The following is a 19,386-nucleotide window of genomic DNA, read 5'->3' as shown; positions in this document are numbered from 1 at the left end:
AAAAAAAAAAAAAAAAAAAAAAAAAGACTTGCTAGGCCATTACTTTATACAAGTATTTAATAAATATCTCCAAGATTCTAAAAAGGTTATGCATATAATTTATGCTCACCAATTTATATAATCTATTAAATTTAAGTGTCATTCCAAATTAATTCTGGGTGTAGAATAGGTTTGGGGAACATTAGATTTGGCAGTCAAATGAGAAAAAGGGCAACCAACTAACCACCTGTTTAAAGAGGTGAAGAATGCTCCTTTCTTTGTGGGAGGCTGCTGGGACTGAACCCAGTCCTCCAGCATGTCAGGTAGTTTTGATCTGTTTCTCTGAGTTCTTCAGACCTCTGGGAACAGTCTAAGTTTAGGAAAGTCTTGGGGACTGAGCTCAACTCTAGGCCAGTTTAACCTGAGGGTAGACTTGGGGGAAAGCTGCCCACGCACAGCACGATGTACAGCTCCTACCCATATCCATGCCTGGAACCTACAGGAATCACAGTATCTGAGGCTTCTTTAAAACAGCAAGGGGAAACTCAATTGCTATTTATGGGGAGGTTTTAGTCAAATACCCAGGTTTCTAACTACCAAATCCTTAACATAAAGAAAAAAACCGCACATACTTAGAAACTGAATACATTCTCAGAACAGACTTAAAGTGAGTGTATTTACTCACTCTTGCTTATATTTGAAAATCCTAAGAGCTCTTTATTCTTTTTTGAATCTTAGTGTGATTAATTTATTTAATGGCAATTGGTAAAGTTTTCTAAATGATACGAAACACTGCATGTTAAGAATCTAAATTTTAAAACATTCCAACTTGGTGAGACTGTTTTAGGAATTTCTTAAGCAAGTCTTCAGTTATATAGGCACTCGATCATTCTAAAAACTGTTCTTCTATTTCTAGAAAATATATTTCAGCCTTGATTCTTAAAAAAAACTTACAATTTCATAAGTGAAGAGAAAAATAGCTGATGTTTCTAGCACATAGTACATGGTCTATCTTTGAGCTTTATCTCAGCCAGTTACTACACGACTTTCAGAGATCTGCCAGAAAGTCCTCATTTCAATCGGTCTCTTTATACTGTTACTTGACAGCTGTGTCACAGGAAGTGCATTCAATACCACAGATGTCAAGAAGCTTGGATTTCCCAAGAGTTCCTGGGAGAGAGATTCTAGAAGGTAAGGCATGCTTTGCCCTTGCATTAAGGTCATGTTCTACTTTAGGAGTCTACTTTCTTCAAATTCATTACTATTTTATGCCCAAACTACATATGCCTGTATTACAAACATCAATCTCTGCTTTTGGACAGCTAAAAAAAAAAAAATCACCTACTTTACTTTCTTTTCATTTCATGTGGTTTCACTCTAAATCATGTGCTGAATAATAGCCAAAGCAACAGTTTATGCCAAGATGTAATTTACAGCATTGATGCAAGATCTAGATGGTTTAGTAAAGAAATCGGACTTTTGTTACTTAACCTATGCTAATTTGAAGGAATTTTTTTACATGTGACTAGATATGGCATTCATCTAAACTATTATTTTTCAATTTAATCTCCAGACAGAAAATTTTTAGCTATTCTAATTAGTATATATATGTATATATACATATATATATATATAAATAAATACAGAGAGAGAGAGAGAGAGTAACAATTATTTTTATTACTTTGCTGTTGTTGTTTTGAGACAGGATCTTGCTGTGTAGTTTGGGCTGGCCTTGAACTCACTATGTAGCCCGGGCTGGCCTCAAACTCATGGCAATATTCCTACCTCAACCTCCCAAGTACTAGGATTATAGGAGTGTACTACCATACCTGGCTACTTTTATTACTATAAAACAATTTTAATGCTGGGCATTGTGGCACACGCCTATAATCCCAGCACTCGGGAGGCTGAGGCAGGAGGATTGTTGTAAGTTCGAGACCAGCCTGGGTTACAAAGTGAGCTCAAGGCCCGTCTGAACTCCACAGTGAGACCCTGTCTCAAAAAGACAGAATAAAATAAAATAAAATAAATTAAATACTAAGCAAGATGCTAATGGTACTTACAACAACATAGAATTTTAGTATATATACTAAGTATTAAAAGAAAACCCTTAGATATTTATTTAGCCAGCACACACATATAGAATAGGTCTGTGTATCAGGTACTATGCTGGATACCTTCTCCAGTACAAGTAGTAATTAGACAAACAATTCCATGACAGCTACTATTTCTTGCCACACGTACCCTTCCAATAAACATGTTAAAAACTTGTTCCAGGAGTAGGTAAGTAACACATAATGAAGCATAAGCATAAGCAAACGCTATTAAATTGTAGGCCTCAGGGAAAGGTTCAGCTATATAGATGAGCCAATATATTTGATTAAAGTTCAGTTTGTAAGAGATAGAACATTAAGAGGGGGTTATAGACCATAAACACAGGCAAGTTCCCCCCTGGCTTGAATCACCAGTGGCACATGTGTGACTGTCCCATCGAGCAGCTGATGGGTCTGTCCCATGCCACCTGATGGGATGGTCATGCATATGCCATCAGTGGTTCAGAGCTACCTGGCAGTGAGACATATGAATTATGGGCCCATTTTGAATGTGTTAAGCATTATCAATCATTGAAGGCTAAATTCCTTCAGAGCTATTCTAACCATCAACAAAAGAGGACAGAGTAGGCTCTGGGGGAAGATGAAACAGAAATTAGCAAGGCTGTAAGAGACTAGGATCAGGGACCGGTATAGTGTTTTTTCCCTGAATGTGGAATCCAGTGGGTGGGGTATATGACATAAAAGTAAAAGGGAGATTATTTACTAGACAAGAAGGGGCTGGGGCAAGGAGAGGGGAGGAAGGGAGAATAATGGATGGATATGGTCTAAGTATGTCATACGCATGTATAAAAATGTCACAATGAGATCCAATATTTTGTATATTAAAAAGTATATATTGGAAAAATAACAATTATTATTTCTTCTTAATCTGAACTAAACATCTTTTTTTTTTTTTTTTGTCTTTTTGAGACAAGGTCTTACTATGAAGTTCTTACTATGCTAACCTTGAGCTAACTTTGTAGCCCGGGCTGGTCTCAAACTCACAACAAATACTCTGGTTTCTCTTCAGATTGTAGAAATCTTTCCCCTTGAACTCACAATGATCCTCCTGCCTCAGCCTCCCAAGTGCCGGGATTACAGGCATATGCCACCACGACCAGCTGAACTAAACATCTTGCATGGAACTAAATACCTTCATACAAAGATGTAAATACTTCAACTTCCTCTAGCAGCTAGGGCTAATGAAATGGCACAGTCTTGTTCTCAAGTACACCTGCCTCAAAGTGAATTTAATATCATCTCTAAATATTTGATATATTTAAAGCATTATTTTATTGGCAGACAGTTGCATTTATTATAAAACCAGTGAGACATATGAATTATGGGCCACAGAAACAAGTTAATGTCAGAGAAGGAAGCTACTGATAAATAATACAGCATGCAAATAAGTCTTATTGAAATTCTAAGCACCTCTTATAGGCTCAAATAACACTGAAAGAAAGATTAGTCTTTCATCTCCTTTGTCTTACTCTTTCTAATTTCAATTTAGCAATGGCAGGTAATTCTCAGACATAAAAAACCATGAAGATAATAAGCTAAAGCAAAATTTCTCTATAATTCTCCCAACTGTCTCAGTAAAGATTTTAAAGTTTCTTCTGTTGACAGATCTCAATTATAGGCTTTGTCCGTATTTTTCAACAGATCACTCAACCTGAAGAACATTCATCTATAAGGTCATTTCCATTAGCGCGGAACTGGTCAGCATCACGCTTTCCAAGCCACACACACTTTGCAATCAGTTCTTCACTTCAGAAAAGCAAGAGTATTTTCCTGAACACTGCTGTAATTTCTCAAGAGTTTGTACTTTTGTGACAAAGACGGAGCACACTGAAGAAGTGGTTTAATTTCCAGTAAATCAAATCCAGCTACAGTGTAAACACCAATTTCTCCACTGATTCTCTGAACTCTGAAGGAGTCAAAATCAGAATGCATGAATTACGCCTGATTTTCACTAGGTCTACCACCAAACTTGAAAACTCTGAATACTGAACACGCCACAGCATTTTCTGCTTGTGCTGGCTTTTCAAAGATGAATAGAAAAGAGAAAGGAAAATGCTTAATAATCAACTTTTAACCAATATTTTATTATTACTCCCCCATCTCTCACCTAAAATTATGTTAATATTATTGGTTCACAGGGTTAATAATTTTAATTAGAATACATATGAAGACAAGGATACAAAGTATTTCGTAACTGTCAGTGAACAAGATCCAGATTTGAAGTTGTACCATCACTGCCTAGTGAACTGGAGCATAAGAATGTCCAAACCAATGAATAATAGTATATTTAATAATTTTTTGTTTTGTTTTTTGAGACAGGGTCTTGTGATGTAGTTCAGACTGGCCTTGAACCATGTACCTGAGGCTGGCCTTGAACTTGTGGGGATCCTCCTATCTCAGCCTTGTGAATGCTGGAATCACAGGCATATGCCACAACACCTGGCCTTCTAGATAAATCTTGATAACCTTTTAAAATACCTACTTATGGGGAAAAAAAATTTGACTGCCAGATTTAATTCCATCAGATAACAACGCAGATGGTTAGTGCAGAGAATTAAGCCATTAACAGCCGTGTGTGCATTCTCACTCCGTTATTATTAATCTACCTTAAGGATCATGGGTTCTGTAGAAATTATAACCATCTCTTCATACTGCCTAGAATGAATCTAAGATTATTATTAATGAGCCATTATCTACTAAATATTTCATATTCTGCTTAGCACAGATTCTCCTGCTCAAACTTCTTCAAGTTAATTGGTCAAAGCCAATCAGAGAAATGAGATATAAATGACAGAAACTGTAAATTAGAATGAAGGAAGGGTACAAATAGATGAATTCTGAACTACAAGAAACCACACCTGTTTCAAAATACATTAATTAAAAACACATTTCCCTCACTTAATTAGTACAAGCAACAGAAAAAAAGACATCAACAGCAACAAGGTCTATTCCCAATTTAGGATATCACAAACAAAGGCAAATCTTAGGTTTGCAAAATTTTTAAATTTTGGATAAGATGAAAAAATCCAACATATTTTACATTTTTGTTCTACTTCCTTGCCACAATACTCAATATACACTAAATATATTTATAGCAATTATCATTACAACCTTATGATCACTATTAGGCAATTTATATTCTGGGTTGGGAAATGGCCAAATAAGTAAGATAAATAAATTACATAGAATGTGAAACAGTGCTAAGTTCCAATGAGGAAAAAATACAGCAAGAAAAGAGTTTAAGAGGTGTGTATGTGTAAAAGTGTATGAAACAGAAGAAAAGATGTTTATTTAAGAAGGCCCATTATCCAGATCACGTACAGAGAAGCATCAGAAATTCATGCCACTATTGCAAGCACAAAATGTTCCTGCTACGTTGGTTGTTTCTATTTAGAAAAATCAAACTCCCATAAAGTTTCAATGAGTTAACTCTATTCAGTGGAGGAAACTGTACTACATATCATGATTTCTTTAAAAAGACAGCTTTCTTAATTTTATTTTTAGGGAAGATAAATCAGAAGAAAAAGAATGATTTGCTATAGTTGTGGAATTTCAGACATCATAGTAGAGCTTGTAAGGTATTCTGGTGTTCCAAGGTCAAGCCACCAGGGCAGTGCTCGTATTACCCAAAATGATGGTGATTTCGTGAACAACACTGAGTACACTGACTTCAAATGAAAAGAGTTCATATGAAATATGACAGTCGTGTATCACCCGAGTGACGCCTTCTACACTGTTCTGGCTGGTTTTCTGTGGCCCTGCTGTTTAACTGATGAATAAACATGCTACTGCACATTCCCTAGTCTTAAACCACTCGCTCCCAAAGCTTTCGATGCTTTAGGGCACTGTATGTGTCAACTATTGAGTTTTGTGTCCCCAGAAGTGTTTTCCCAGGATCCAAAAATGAATATTCAACACAAGTAGGAAGTCAGGTATGGAGGCTCACACCTGTAATCCCAGCACTCAGGAGGCTGAGGCAAGAGGATCACTGTGAGTTTGAGGTGAACCTGGGCTCCACAGTGAATTCAAGGTCAGCCTGCACTACACAGTAAGACCAAACAATCATACATACACACACAAACACAAACACATACACACATCTATGCAGGTATGCACACACGCATACAAAGTACAATTAGGGCAACTGAGTATTTTCTTCCTTAATGCAGGAGATGAGAGATCAAAATTTATTGTATTAGAGTAGTAACATTAGTGAAGGTTATATTAGTATACAATGCATAATTCACCTTGACACAATTGAGAGCTTTACTTAAAAGTAGGTGAAACTCAATGGTTTTTTGTAACTTTACCTTGATACTTGAGTTTTCTTTCAGGTGAGTGTACAAGAATTACAGAAAATTCGAAACAAATGAAATTTTATGTAATGTATAATTTACTAACTCCACCAACCTGTCTTGCTTTCCCAATCAACTTAACTCTTTTTAATAATACTATATAATTCCTACACACAAATAAAAGGAAAAAACTACTTACTGGAAAGGACCGTTGTAAGAAAAATGTAGTCTGAAAAGGATATGAGCCCACATTCTCCAAGGGTGTAAAATATACTGCCTTCATCAGCAAATTTTTCTCGTTCCTGGGAAATTTTCTGTTAAATGTATGGGTTCCACCAAAAGATAAAAAAAGATATAATCAGATTAGAATATAAATAATAAGCAATAATCACTATTTAACTCATAATTTTATGCTATTTATCCTAAGCATTTCTGATGGCCATTCCAAAAAAAAAAAAAAAAAATCAATGGATCCTTTACAGTTTTCAGCACAAAAATTCCAAGACAAAAAGTTGTTTTTTTTTCATTTAAACACCTAGATAATTTTAATTTTATAGTCCCCTGGCATTGACCAACTTCATAACTGGTTTTCTTAGTTTAAAAAATAATTTACCTTATTCTATAAATGTATGTAAGGCATAAATCAAATGCAGAAGAGTAAAAGAAGTTAGAGCTAATTGCTCAAGAAAAACTATACCGCCCATATAGAAACTTTCCAAGACCCACACAAATGCTCAGAAAACTAATTTCTGAAATACTAATTTAAATTTTAACTTTATAAATCCATGAATCTTACTTTTGGGAATACAGAATAGTAGGTAAAGTATATGTCATCTCTGAAATATAATGCCAAGTTAGACATGCATGCCAAGGTTTAGGCACGATTTAGTTCAATCATATTTACCATTAACCTTATTAGAGTCTCCTAGATTTTAGCTATTTGATGAAACGGTCTCTCAAAACTTAGCTTTTACTCTAAATACATATTTCTTTTCTTCAATCTATAAATCATGAAGAGAATTAAATCTTAGCTTCAGGAATAGCTCGTCTCACAAGTGGTCTCTTCTTGGATGTTTAACCAAACTTACCCTGTTTTTTAACCAAAGCATAAGCCTAGTGATAACACTGAAGATATTTTCAAAAACTGAAAAGGATCCACCAAAGTTACACTTGGAACACATTTCCATAAGTTCTGGACCAACCAAAGATACTTAAGGAATTATTCCAAGTACCAGAAAAAGAGAAAAAGATTTTAAAATCTCAAACCAACAAAGCGCAAAGTAATAATCCCATGCAAGCACACAATAAGAGGCGGCATTGCAGGCATCATTTCAGGAGGAGTATCATGAAAACTACACCAATAAACACCACCACACCAGCATCCAGGTACACAACCATCCAATGGGTTACCTCTGTCTAGTGGAGATGCCATCATATACCACAAAGGAAAGAAAACTGGTTAACCGATTGAAAACTCAAATACCATGTGAATCATCGTGAAGTCAGTTCTCATGATCTTCTCAATAAACTCATTCCAAACAGCTCCTACTGGATATTTGCTTGTTTGTAAGAAACAACAACCATGGACAGGCAAAAGGCCACATGTGCATGCTAACAAAACAGTACTAGGTGTTGAGTGCAGGAGCTATCTGAGAAAGAGCTCGTCTGGCTTCATTTGTGGTCAACAGAAGACACAGTCCTGCATGATAGCATTTAGAGATTGTTTCTTTGACCTGACAACAAAAATGAACACACGATCCAAAATATCCTATTAACACTAAATCTTAAGCCGCACTTGATTTTTTAAACAAGAGATTTAAAATTTTTACATCAAAAAAGCTACTGCAGGAGAACTAGGGCAGCAGAGCCATTTAGTGAGAAATTAATATTTAAGTTTCTCAAAATAAAGTTACATTTTTATATAACCCAAGATGCTACAAAATAAAGTACATGAATAGGAAAAAATGAGATTAGGCGCTCAAAGGCATACAATAAATGTGTAAAGAATCTGTGTAATTAATAATGTGATAATATGGACAGATTCCGGCACATAATTATAATAAATAATATACTGGAAGGCAGAAGTTGAGAAATGACAAAAGTCTACTGATAGAGTGAAATGGGACAGTTGAGCTGAAGTCATGAACTTTATGTTACTTTTCAAACAATACCCTGGGCTACACGGCTGCTCCGAAGATAACTAAAAGACAAATCTAACTTTGTTGGTAATTTTAAATTTTTGGCTAACTTCAAACTCACAGAAAAGTTGAAAGATTATGAGAAACTACCACATACTTTTTATTGAAATTTGCTATCATATTACCCCACTTGCTTTATTGTTTTATAGATACATTTTTTGTACCACTACTACAAAAATACATTTGAGACATCATGCTATCTTACAATTAAATAGTCCTGTGAACAAAGACACTCCCTTACCACAATATACATGTAATTAAACCAGGAAATGTAATATTGATACACATGCTATTATCTAATGCAATTTTCACATTTAGCCAGCTGTCCCAATAATTTCCTTTATAGTTATTTTCCTCAGGATGTATTAAAAATAAACTCCATTTAGTCATCATATATCTTTAGTCTCCATTAATTTGAAGTAGCCTATTGGGGCTCATTGTTTTCCTTTTGAAGTTTATTATGTGCAAGTGTAGTATACTTCACATAAAATTTACCATTTGCAAAATTTAACAAATGTAGGTGTTTTTGTGTCTGGCTTCTAACATTTAATGTTTTATGGATTCACCCATGAAGCATGAATAAGTACGTAATTCCTTTTTATTGTCAAACACTATTCCATCATACATATAGACTACAATATGCTTACCCGTTTCATATGATGAAGGATGATTAAGTTATCTCCACTTTTTGGCTTTTGCACATAGTGCTACTAACGGTATGCCCATTCATGTACAAATTAGCATCTGAGTACCTGGTTTCCATTCTTTTCAGAATATATCTAGGAGTGGAATTCTTTGTCATATGGTAGCTCTATATGAGTTTTCAGGAACAGCTGAACTGTTTCCTTCGGTGGCTGTACCAGTTACAGTCCTACAGCAACATAAGAGCTTTCCAATTGCTTCACATCCTTGCTAGCATCAGGTATCTGTTTCCTTTTTAAAATTACAGCCATTCTCATGGGTGGGAGATGGCATCTCACTGTGCCTTATGATGCTGAGCATCTTTTCATGTGCTTGATGGACATCTGAAATGTCTACTCAAGTTCTCAGCCCATTTTTTAATTGATTATCATTTTGTTGCTGACTTGTAAGAGTTCCTGATATAGTCTGGGTACTACAATCTTACCATATATTTGACTCATAAATACTTTTTCTCCATGTGTAATCTTCTCTTTTGACAACATTTTATGACTAAGTCTTTAATATTCGTGAAGTCCAATTTACCTATTTTTCTTTTTTTTCTTTTTTTTTTTTTTTGGTTTTTCTCCGGTACCGGGAACCGAACTCACGACCTTGCGCTTGCCAGGCAGGCGCTCTATTTTTCTTTATGGCTTATGCATTTCACTTTGGGCCCCAAGCCATTGTTGAAGATTCTGTTTTCATCACTGGATGATCTTGGCACGCCTGCTGAAAATCAAGTCATCACTGATGTGTGGGTTAGCTTCCCAAATTCTCAATTTTATCCTCCACCTTTTAAAAATTTTTTTTTAATTGGGTAAAATTCATATAAACTTTTCTACTGTAACCATTTGAAAGTGTAACTGTTCTTAAGCTCTGTTTATTTTTCTTCATTCTTTTTTTCCTCCTGCTCCAGTCTGGAGAATATCAACTCATCTGACCTGTTTGAGTTCACTGACACTCTCCTGTTCACTCTAATCTGCTGATGGAATCTCACTACTTTTTTTTTCTTTTTTTTTTTTTTTTTTTTTTTTTTTTTTTTTGGTTTTTCTCCGGTACCGGGAACCGAACTCACAACCTTGCGCTTGCCAGGCAGGCGCTTTTGCCACTGAGCTAAATCCCCAGCCCCTACTTTTTTTTTCTTTACCCCAGCTACTGTACTTCACAGTTCTGGAATTTCTACTTGGTGTCCTTTTACAATTTCTGTGTCTTTATTGGTAGTCTCTATGAGTTCATAATTCTCCCTGTTTCTTTCAGCTATTTGACAATACTTAGGATAGCTGACTTAGTATCTCTTAGTACATTTAACGTCTGTGCTTCCTCAAGGATATTTCCTATCTATTTTTTGCTTTTCTGTGACTAGGTCATTCTTTATTGCTTTTGTGCATGCATTGTTTCATGTTGAAAACTGTCCCCACCTCCACCCCCAGTACTGGGAAGTGAATGTAGGGCCCTGTACTACTGAGCTACATCCCCAGCCCTTTGGGTTGTTTATTTTACTTTTGAGATAGGGTCTCACTAAGTTGCCAGGGCCGGCCTCAAATATGCAGTTTTCCTGCCTTGGTCTCTCAAGTCCTGTAACTGGAATCATACGTGTGGCAGCCATGGCCAACTGAAAATTGGGCATTTTATATATTATTATGTGGTAACTCTGGAAATTGGATTCTCACCCTTTTGTTGCTGCTTATCATGGGTTGTAGTTGTTAGTTTATTGACTCTTCTACACTCTTTTTATAATGACTACATTCTTTGTCATGCCTGAGCTCCTGTTCTGTTACCCTAGCCATCAGCAAGGAACTGGACAGACTGTCTTAAATGCTTCACACCAAAGAGGGAGAAAGAATCTCTGGGTCTTTTCAGAGTGGCTTTCTACTGAACAGTTCTTTAGTACTTGGCCAGATCATTTAAAACTTTGTCTAAACCTTAGATTCCTGCTTGCATGGGGCCTAAGAGTCAGGAATAAAGGAAAGCTTAGAGTCCTCTAAGGTTTCAGCAGAGCATTCATTCAGCCTGGGAGTTATGGTTTATGCCTAGATGCCTGCCCCCCGCAAGCCTCATGTATTTTAAATGTGGCTTTTTCAGAGGTTTGTGATTGATTTATGGTTTAATGCTGGGATTAAGGGTGGGTGATTGCTGGATCAGTCCACTGATTGGATTGGCGCTGCCCTAATCCCAGCAGTCTGGATAAGATAAAAGGGGCTTGTTTCCCCTTCCTTTCTTGTTGCTTTTGGTGTCTTCTATCACCATGAACTGTTGCCCATGTGCCATGTGCCACCCTGCCTTGGAGCCAGCTGATTACAGACTGAAGCCCCCACACTCTGTGAGCTACATAAACTTCTTCCCCTCTTTAACTTTGAGTGTTGGGTATTTTGTCCCAGCAATGAGAAAAGTAAGACACCTGGGCTGTCTAGATTTCAAAGTACATGGTAGAACATTTCAAAACCTTCACGCTCTCGTATTCCCTCACACAGCCTCTCTCTTCTCAGACTTCTAGTTTGTTAACCATTCCAGATTGCTATAGCTAGTATATTTATCTTTGAATGGTTCTGACAAATGATGCACAGCCCTCCAAGCTTTGAGGGAGCCAAACTACAGCAAGTCTTCGACTGGTTACTTAGGGAGCCACCAGACATCCACAGCACTTCAAGAACAAGGTTTGCACTGCTCCTCTGGCACCAGCAAAGTATACTACGAACATGGGCCTTTTACAGCTGCCACCATGCTGGAAAGTAGGGGATGGTCATCAAGTAAATTAAAATACAGTGTTTTCTCAACAAATTTCAGCAGCTTGTTTCTTCTTAAAGCATTTCCCCTAGTTGTTTTAAAGTTTTGGTTAGATCTGAAAAAGTGGATTGACAGTTTTTGCAGCTTAATCACTGGTTTAATACACAGATGTAGTTTTGGAGCACCCTACTCTGCTATTTTTGCGTTTGGTCTCTACTTTTTGTTTTGTTTTGTTTTGGAGACAGGGTACTGCTGTGCAGGGCCAGATTATCCTTGAACTTGCACTCCTGCCTCAGCTTCCTAAGCACACTTTGTACTTTTTATCTTGACAATTAAAAAAATGTTGAGTTACATTGTAGAATATCCCTCATTTTTAATTATGCTGATACTTACTACAACTACATTCACATATATCTACCAAAACTATAAATTCACTTTGATACCTCTATCTACATTCTAGGGTACAACTTGCTCTTTACCCCTTAAATACTCATTACCCTCTTCTCCAACAATGAGAAAGGTGGTTCCTGTTATCTTCAGCATATTTACTTATTTGCTTAAACTCAGAGTACATAAGAAGTGGTTTCCACATTCATACCTCTGAGAAAGAAAATACACAATCTGGAATTCATTATCTATTACCATTGCAAGTAAAATCTATACATCACAAAATGTACAAGTCAATGTACAGTCCAATGAATTTTGACATACCTACACCTGAATGATCCATGTCCTGATTAAGATATAGAACATTTCTGTCACTCCTCATGGCTCCTCCATGCCTTATACAGTTAATTTCCACCATGTTTTCTCACCATGGATGAGCTCAGAACTTCATATAAAAGGAATTATCAGTATATACTTTGGGGTCCTGCTTCTTTGGCTTAGCAATTTTTGGCAGATTGGTTTGTAGTGTAATAATCTGTAGTTCATTCTTGTTGCTAAGTAGCATTTTATACTGCTCAGTAATAAAACAATAAATGTACTGTACTTTACAATAATTTGAGTATTGTTCCATATATAATGCAAATATACAAATACTACTACAATTTGTTCCTTACTCATAAGCATTTAGGGTCTTTACAATTTTTGACTACTGACTTTCCACAAAGTGTTGTACCTTTTTCATTTGTACCATCAGTGGATGAAAGTCCCAGGTGCGCCACACTACTGCCAACAAGCGCTGCCAATCTTCTTTAATTGCAGCCACGCGAGTGCGTATGCAGGGATATTTCACTGGGGTTTTACCGTGCCTTTCCCTAGTGACCCCAGCTGTTGAACACTTGTTTGGTAGTGACCGTATATTTTTGGGAAGTATCTCTTCTAGACTTTCGACTCCCCTTCCTGTGGTGCTGGAGACTTGAGCATGGTAGGAAAGTGCTCTGTCACTGTGGAACATTCCCAGCCCTTTTTATTTTGAGATAGTCTTGCTAAATTGGCCAGGCAGGCCTCAACCTTGTGATCCTCCTGCCTCATCTTTCCAAATAGCTAGAATTATAGTTGTTTATGAGCATAGCTTCTTTAGCCATTTTGAACTGAGATATGTTGTTTCTAATATGCAGTAAAATCTTTATATATTCTGCTTCTGAAATCTCTGTCAGCATGGCAGTTAGATTCTATGATGATCCTAATGAATCCTTGCCTCCTGGTATCCACATCTTCATTTAGCCCTAGTCTCCTATACTAGATCTGGGTCTGTATGATCAATAAAATATAGTTAAATGATTATGTGTGACTTTGGAGGCCTGGTTATCACAGGCAACTTGCTTTGCTGGAGGCAAGTCAGCTGCCATCTGCATATACCACTCAAGCAGGCCTGTGGAGAGGGCTGCAGAGAGAGAATGGGAGGGTCTGAGGTGTCTCCTCACCAGTCAGTACCACCTCATTATATACGAGAGTGAGCTGCCTCGAAAATGAATTCTCAACCTCAGTCACGGTGGGTGACTAAGGCCCCAGGTAATATGTGAATCCAACATCATGAAAAAGCTTGAGCCGGAACTATCCAGTCAAAGTGCTCCCTCCTTCCTGATTCACAGAAAGCATGAGAAATAAATGATCACTACTGTTTTAAGACACTAAGCTACAGTGTTCATTTTTCAGCAACAGATACAGATGTATTTGAATACAGTCAAATGCATATACTAAAAATACTTCTGGTCAGTTTTTGGCTTACAATTTTTACTTGGATAATCAGAAACTTTTAATTTTAAGATTAGTGCTTTCTGTATACCGTCTAATAGATTTCTGTGAATTTCCAGTGCATAAAACTATTCTCATATTTTTCTTTTTCTTTCTCATATTTTTCTTTAGAAGACCTTAGACAGCTAAAGATTTTACATTTAGGTCTATGGTCCATTCTAAGTGACTTCTGTATGTGACAGGTAAGGGATAAGGTTCATATTTAAAAATGTGGATATGCAGCTTTTTCTAAACTATTTGTTGACACTTTCCTAGTGAATTATTTTCTAACCTTCATTAAAAATCAATTGGCTATATAAGTGTCCATTACTCTTCTATGATATTTTTGGCTTTTACCATCCCATTTTTTGAAGGCCTTTTGACTCTTACCATAGCATATGACTGTTTTTAAAGCAAAAACAGGCATATAATTCTTTGAATGGTTAGTAAGACAGACTAAGAGAATAAACATCAGATAAATGTGGGGTCATGGTCTAGGCTTAGCTACTTGGACAATTATAAAGTCTGGAGAAATAATAAAAACACTAAACAGACCTTCAATAGAATATTGATTTTGGGAAATGAATTACTATCAGAACATATCTCTGTAGGGGCTATAATAACACCCTGCAGTGCTAATTCCAGCAGTGTGTCTTTCTCCAGGAAGGCATCCCCTCCACCACTGCACTAAATAAGTTATATATAATCTTCCGTCCCTAAAGGAGGAAAGAGGTTTTTGTTGTGCGGCTAGGTGTGAGGCCTCTACTGTATTACCTCGAATGACACGGAATGGGAGAGACCAAAAGAAGGTCAAATTGCTCTACGTTGGAAGAGGCTAGAAGAGGCTGGAAGAAAAGGTATGTAAGAACCAGGATTCTGGAAATGTGAACAAAAGGCAAGATGTACCCAGAGATACTAGAAAACTTCAAAGTTAGGAGAAGCAGAGGAAAGAGAAAGGCATGTCTGTAAAGATGTGTACATGTGGCAAAGAGGGAACAAATTGAGAATGTGGGCTTTGCAGCAGCTGCTTAAAAATGAAAATGAAAGATGCTTAAGGAGGATTTAAAAATTGCTCATGGTTTATGATGTCTCACTCAATACAGTAATTCTTTAGTAAGAGTCTGCATTGTTCTTCCATGCTTCTGGAGTTGGGATGGGAAAAAGGGCATTTGCTTATTAAAGAATGGTTTGGGTACATTTAGGATTATACAGTTATTATTCTAAAAAATTATAAGTGGGTTTTTTGACCAAAGAAGATCCTTATAAAATTCATGACATATATTAATCACAGATACCAAAATTATTATACAACCATCAAATTTTATCTCTTAAAATATTTAAAGAAATAAGGAGCATCAAATAAGTATGTTAAAATTTGAGAGGAAATGGGAATTACCAGAAAACCAACTGTTTAATAAGAGTATTTTGTGTCTGTGGTTGCCTCTTAAGTGTTCTTTAATCAGAGATCTAATTCTAATATACGTAATATCCTCAAATCAAGAAGCTGTGGCACATATGGACGCTGAAAAACTAAAGGTATGAGTTTAATAAAAAATAAATTTTAAGTCTGAAACTATGATGAAAATGAAAATTAAGATTGAAAGAATGATAGTTTGGGCTCATTTTTGTTACTCTGAAAGTCTTATTAATGTTCATTGTTGTAAATTGGAAATGTCAGGAAAAGGCTTGTCCACTTCATCCTTTGGGTGATGTTTAATGTTGGACTACATTTTAAGTCACCCTCCCCCAACTAGTCACCACTTATACTCTGCAGGGCTAAAAGGAGGTACATTGTAAGGAAAAAAATAAGGTTCCCTATCAGATTAGTAATAATTTTTATTTTCCCTCACAGTCCCATTTGTGGTAATTTATATTTTTGTTATTAGTGAATATTTATATTAATATGTAGCTTTTACTAAGAAAAATTTGGTAAGCATGTATGAGAAATTTGATTCATCTTAAATTTCCTGGGGTAAGATTTAGCAATATAGCTGTATAAAAGCTGAAAATTATTTAAACAGAACTGGGTATTTTTAAAAGAGACTGTAATTGCAGATATCTTACAAAGCATGTTATCTTATGCAGCTTAGAAGTTACAAACTGAGTTCTATTCTAATCACCTGAATTTCTGAAACTAAAGGTATAAAAGCAGAACGCAGGTCAACTTACTGGAACAGCATTTCTATTCAATTTAGCAACACATCTTACCCCTTTCTGGAGAAAAGAATTATGCAAAATATTTCAAAGCAATAAGCTCACTGACTACATGAAAAAATATTCAAGTTTTAAAACAGTTGATAGACCTAATATCACTAAGACAATCAAATTACTGACCTCAATAAGGGCACATAAATAAATACCCTTGTAAGAGGTCTGGTAGTGATCTCAGTTGTACCATATCCAGAATATTTTTATTTGTTAGATAAGCTGAGAGATGTAAGAGCAAGCTTTCTCTACAGAAAATCCTACTCTAGATGTGCGCAGTTGCTATACTTCACAGTGAGTACAGAGCCTGAATTTTTTCCCTTAAGAACTTTGTGCTGAAGCTCTCACATGTTGGTTTCTGAACAGCCACATAAAAATTTTAAAAATCTACAGCTACAGTTGCAGGTACCATGAGGGCGGTCTCACGGTGGGGTTTTTAAGCACAACCCAACTCATTAATACTTGGTGTGATCAAACAGTGAGCACTAACCACTTGGCAGGGTTGATCAAATAGGGTCAATAATTTTGCCTTCTTAGACTCAACTGGATGAAGCCAAAGAGAAAAATTATACCACGAATTTAATCTTATTACTTCTAGTTAGACCAACTTTTCAAGTTCGAAAGTTTAACTTTTTCTACTTAACAGAAGTCAAGACTATGTCTACAAAATATACGTTCATATATCAGCTAGAAATGCAAAAACCTCTGGTATATAAAAAATTTAATGAACACGGCAATACCATTTAAATTAAGATTTCATCCTTTATGCATCTGAAATCTTTGAATTATTTTAATATTAATATTAATCATTATTTTAACATTTCCCTATATTGCTGAAATACATTTCAGATCTCTCAAGTAATATTTGAGGTTGTATTTCAAAAATGAGTGACAATAATATGCTTCTTCTGCAAAATACAATTTGGGCATAACATTTCCAAATGACAAGGCTGGCTCAAGGCTAGGGTTAGGTCAGGGAAGGGGAGAGTGTTAGAAAAAATCAGCGATTTCCCCATGCAATTAACGCTCACACTTCATTATCTAGTTGTTGCATAGATAGATGCCAAAGCCTTAGTAGGATATCAATCTTAAACAATCACATTATTTCCAATCAAACAGACAGTGTTGCACAGCTAAAATATGTTATTCCTTTTTCCCACTCCATATCTGAACTTGTAGAAGGGTAAAAACTGAGTATTTGTCATATAAAAATGTTTTTAATTCAGACAAATTTGATTTTCCCTTCTTTTTAGTTTTTCTTCCAAGCTTTTCAAAACTATATTACATTTGAGGTAAACATAAATTACTGCGCAACAAACTGAGGAAGGTGAGTGCTTAAGATTGTGTAAACTTCACTCTGCCAGAAAGCAATTCTCTTTTCAGTCCCATTTCTAACCACCTTAGCACTGAGAACAATTCCAAATACCTAGAAAACAAATGTTCTCCTACTGCCATAACTAGATGGCTTCACAGAAAGTGAACACATGAAAGATGCTTAAAAAATAAAGTGGCAAATGATTGGATTAAAGCAAACAGAAAAAATTTTAGTATCTACTGGAATGGTGTTAACTTCAAAGAAATGATACAACTTAATTGAAATGATTTAAACTTCAGCATTTGATGAGGTACTAGAGTATCAAAACTCTAGAAAGACAACCATCAACTTTAATATATTCTACCACATTACGTCTATATTTATGCTTCAAATCAGGACTGGGTGAGTAAATTTATGCTCCATCATTACTGATTATCTGCTGCCTAGATCTAATAATTTAATTCTGACCTCTTGCCACTTAAATAGACCACTGCTAAAAAGAACGGTCCTGAGCTTACCAACAGTGTTGGTTTTAGCCACATGGGTTATAGAAGGCTCCCTGACACTTAATATAAAACCAATCTCCAGTACAGATCTTCAAAAATAAATCAATATAGTAATTTCATCCTCTTCTATATGAAAAAATTACAAGAAAAAAAGTTCACTCTGCCGGGTGTGGTGGCACATGCCTGTAATCCCAGCACTTGGGAGGCTGAGGCAGGAGAATCATTGCGAGTTCGAGACCAGCCTGGGCTACAAAGTGAGCTCAAGGCCAGCCTGAACTGCTTAGCGAGACCCTGTCTCAAAAAGACAAAAAAAAAAAAAGTTCACTCTGAGGGTCACTGCCTATACCTTTAAAATTTACATTGTTCTAGTAACTATTATTTCCCATGAAATCCTTTAGATAAAGAATTTTAAAGTTAATTTTGAAACTAAACATTTATAGGTGTCACTAGAACAACATGAGCCACTAAAGATCTGTCAAGAATTTTGGAATAGTGCTTTGCATATTCTATGCTAGGCACTTTCGACTTTGAACGTCCACTTAATTCCTCACTGAAACTCTATGAGGTAGGTGATATTATTATATACACTTTACAGATAAGAAAACTCAGGTTTAGAGAAGTTAAATAAGTGGCCCAAGGTGACAAAGATATTAAGTGGTAGACCGGACCCAATATGACTCCAGGCCCATGCTGTGAACCACTATATGTGACATTGTATCGAATGTACAAGAACATTTCAATATTTGCAATTTCTGAAAACATTAGTGAGGGCTGAATGTTTTTGGAGCAAAATTCAGTTTACTACTGCAAAGTATTAACACTGGGACTTAGCTTGAGGAAAGAGGAAAGTCTGAGCTAACTATTATTAAGTGTACTTTTTGTATCTTCACTTATTCAAATGCATATTTTTAATTACTTTCAAAATGTACCTCACTTCAAGATTATAACATTTTTCTATACTTTTAAAAATTGATACATGTTAGATTAACCTGTAGTTGGAAAAGCTTTTTAAGCTTAGAATTTTTGAAAATGCATCATGACAAAGACAAATATAGAAAGCACGACCTATCCTCACACATTCTCTACCACCAATGATCCAGCAGATGTTTAGGCTGAGTTGAGAACCTGTTTTACCAGAATAGGAGCTACTTGTTCTGAGTAGCTTTTATAGAACTTTACTTGTGACTTTAAAAC

At 36.0% G+C, this 19,386-nt stretch overlaps 1 protein-coding gene across 5 annotated transcripts in view; it reads right to left on the bottom strand.

Annotated features, from left to right (window-relative positions):
• Positions 1–19,386, bottom strand: part of Micu1 (mitochondrial calcium uptake 1) — a 229,820-nt gene that overhangs the window by 108,654 nt on the left and 101,780 nt on the right. For 3 of the 5 annotated variants that reach the window (XM_005390006.2, XM_013516918.1, XM_005390007.2), the window contains 2 exons: positions 7,799–7,804; positions 6,588–6,702 (listed from right to left, as the gene is read on the bottom strand). In XM_005390006.2, coding sequence (XP_005390063.1) covers positions 6,588–6,702; positions 7,799–7,804 — 121 coding nt within the window. The remainder of the gene's footprint in view (positions 1–6,587; positions 6,703–7,798; positions 7,805–19,386) is intronic. The other 2 variants (XM_005390008.2, XM_005390009.2) reach the window with 1 other exon arrangement.

Source organism: Chinchilla lanigera, unplaced genomic scaffold, assembly GCF_000276665.1.
Source record: "Chinchilla lanigera isolate Chin_1 unplaced genomic scaffold, ChiLan1.0 scaffold00036, whole genome shotgun sequence".
NCBI lineage: Eukaryota > Metazoa > Chordata > Mammalia > Rodentia > Chinchillidae > Chinchilla > Chinchilla lanigera.
This window is presented reverse-complemented; position numbering and strand designations above follow the sequence as displayed.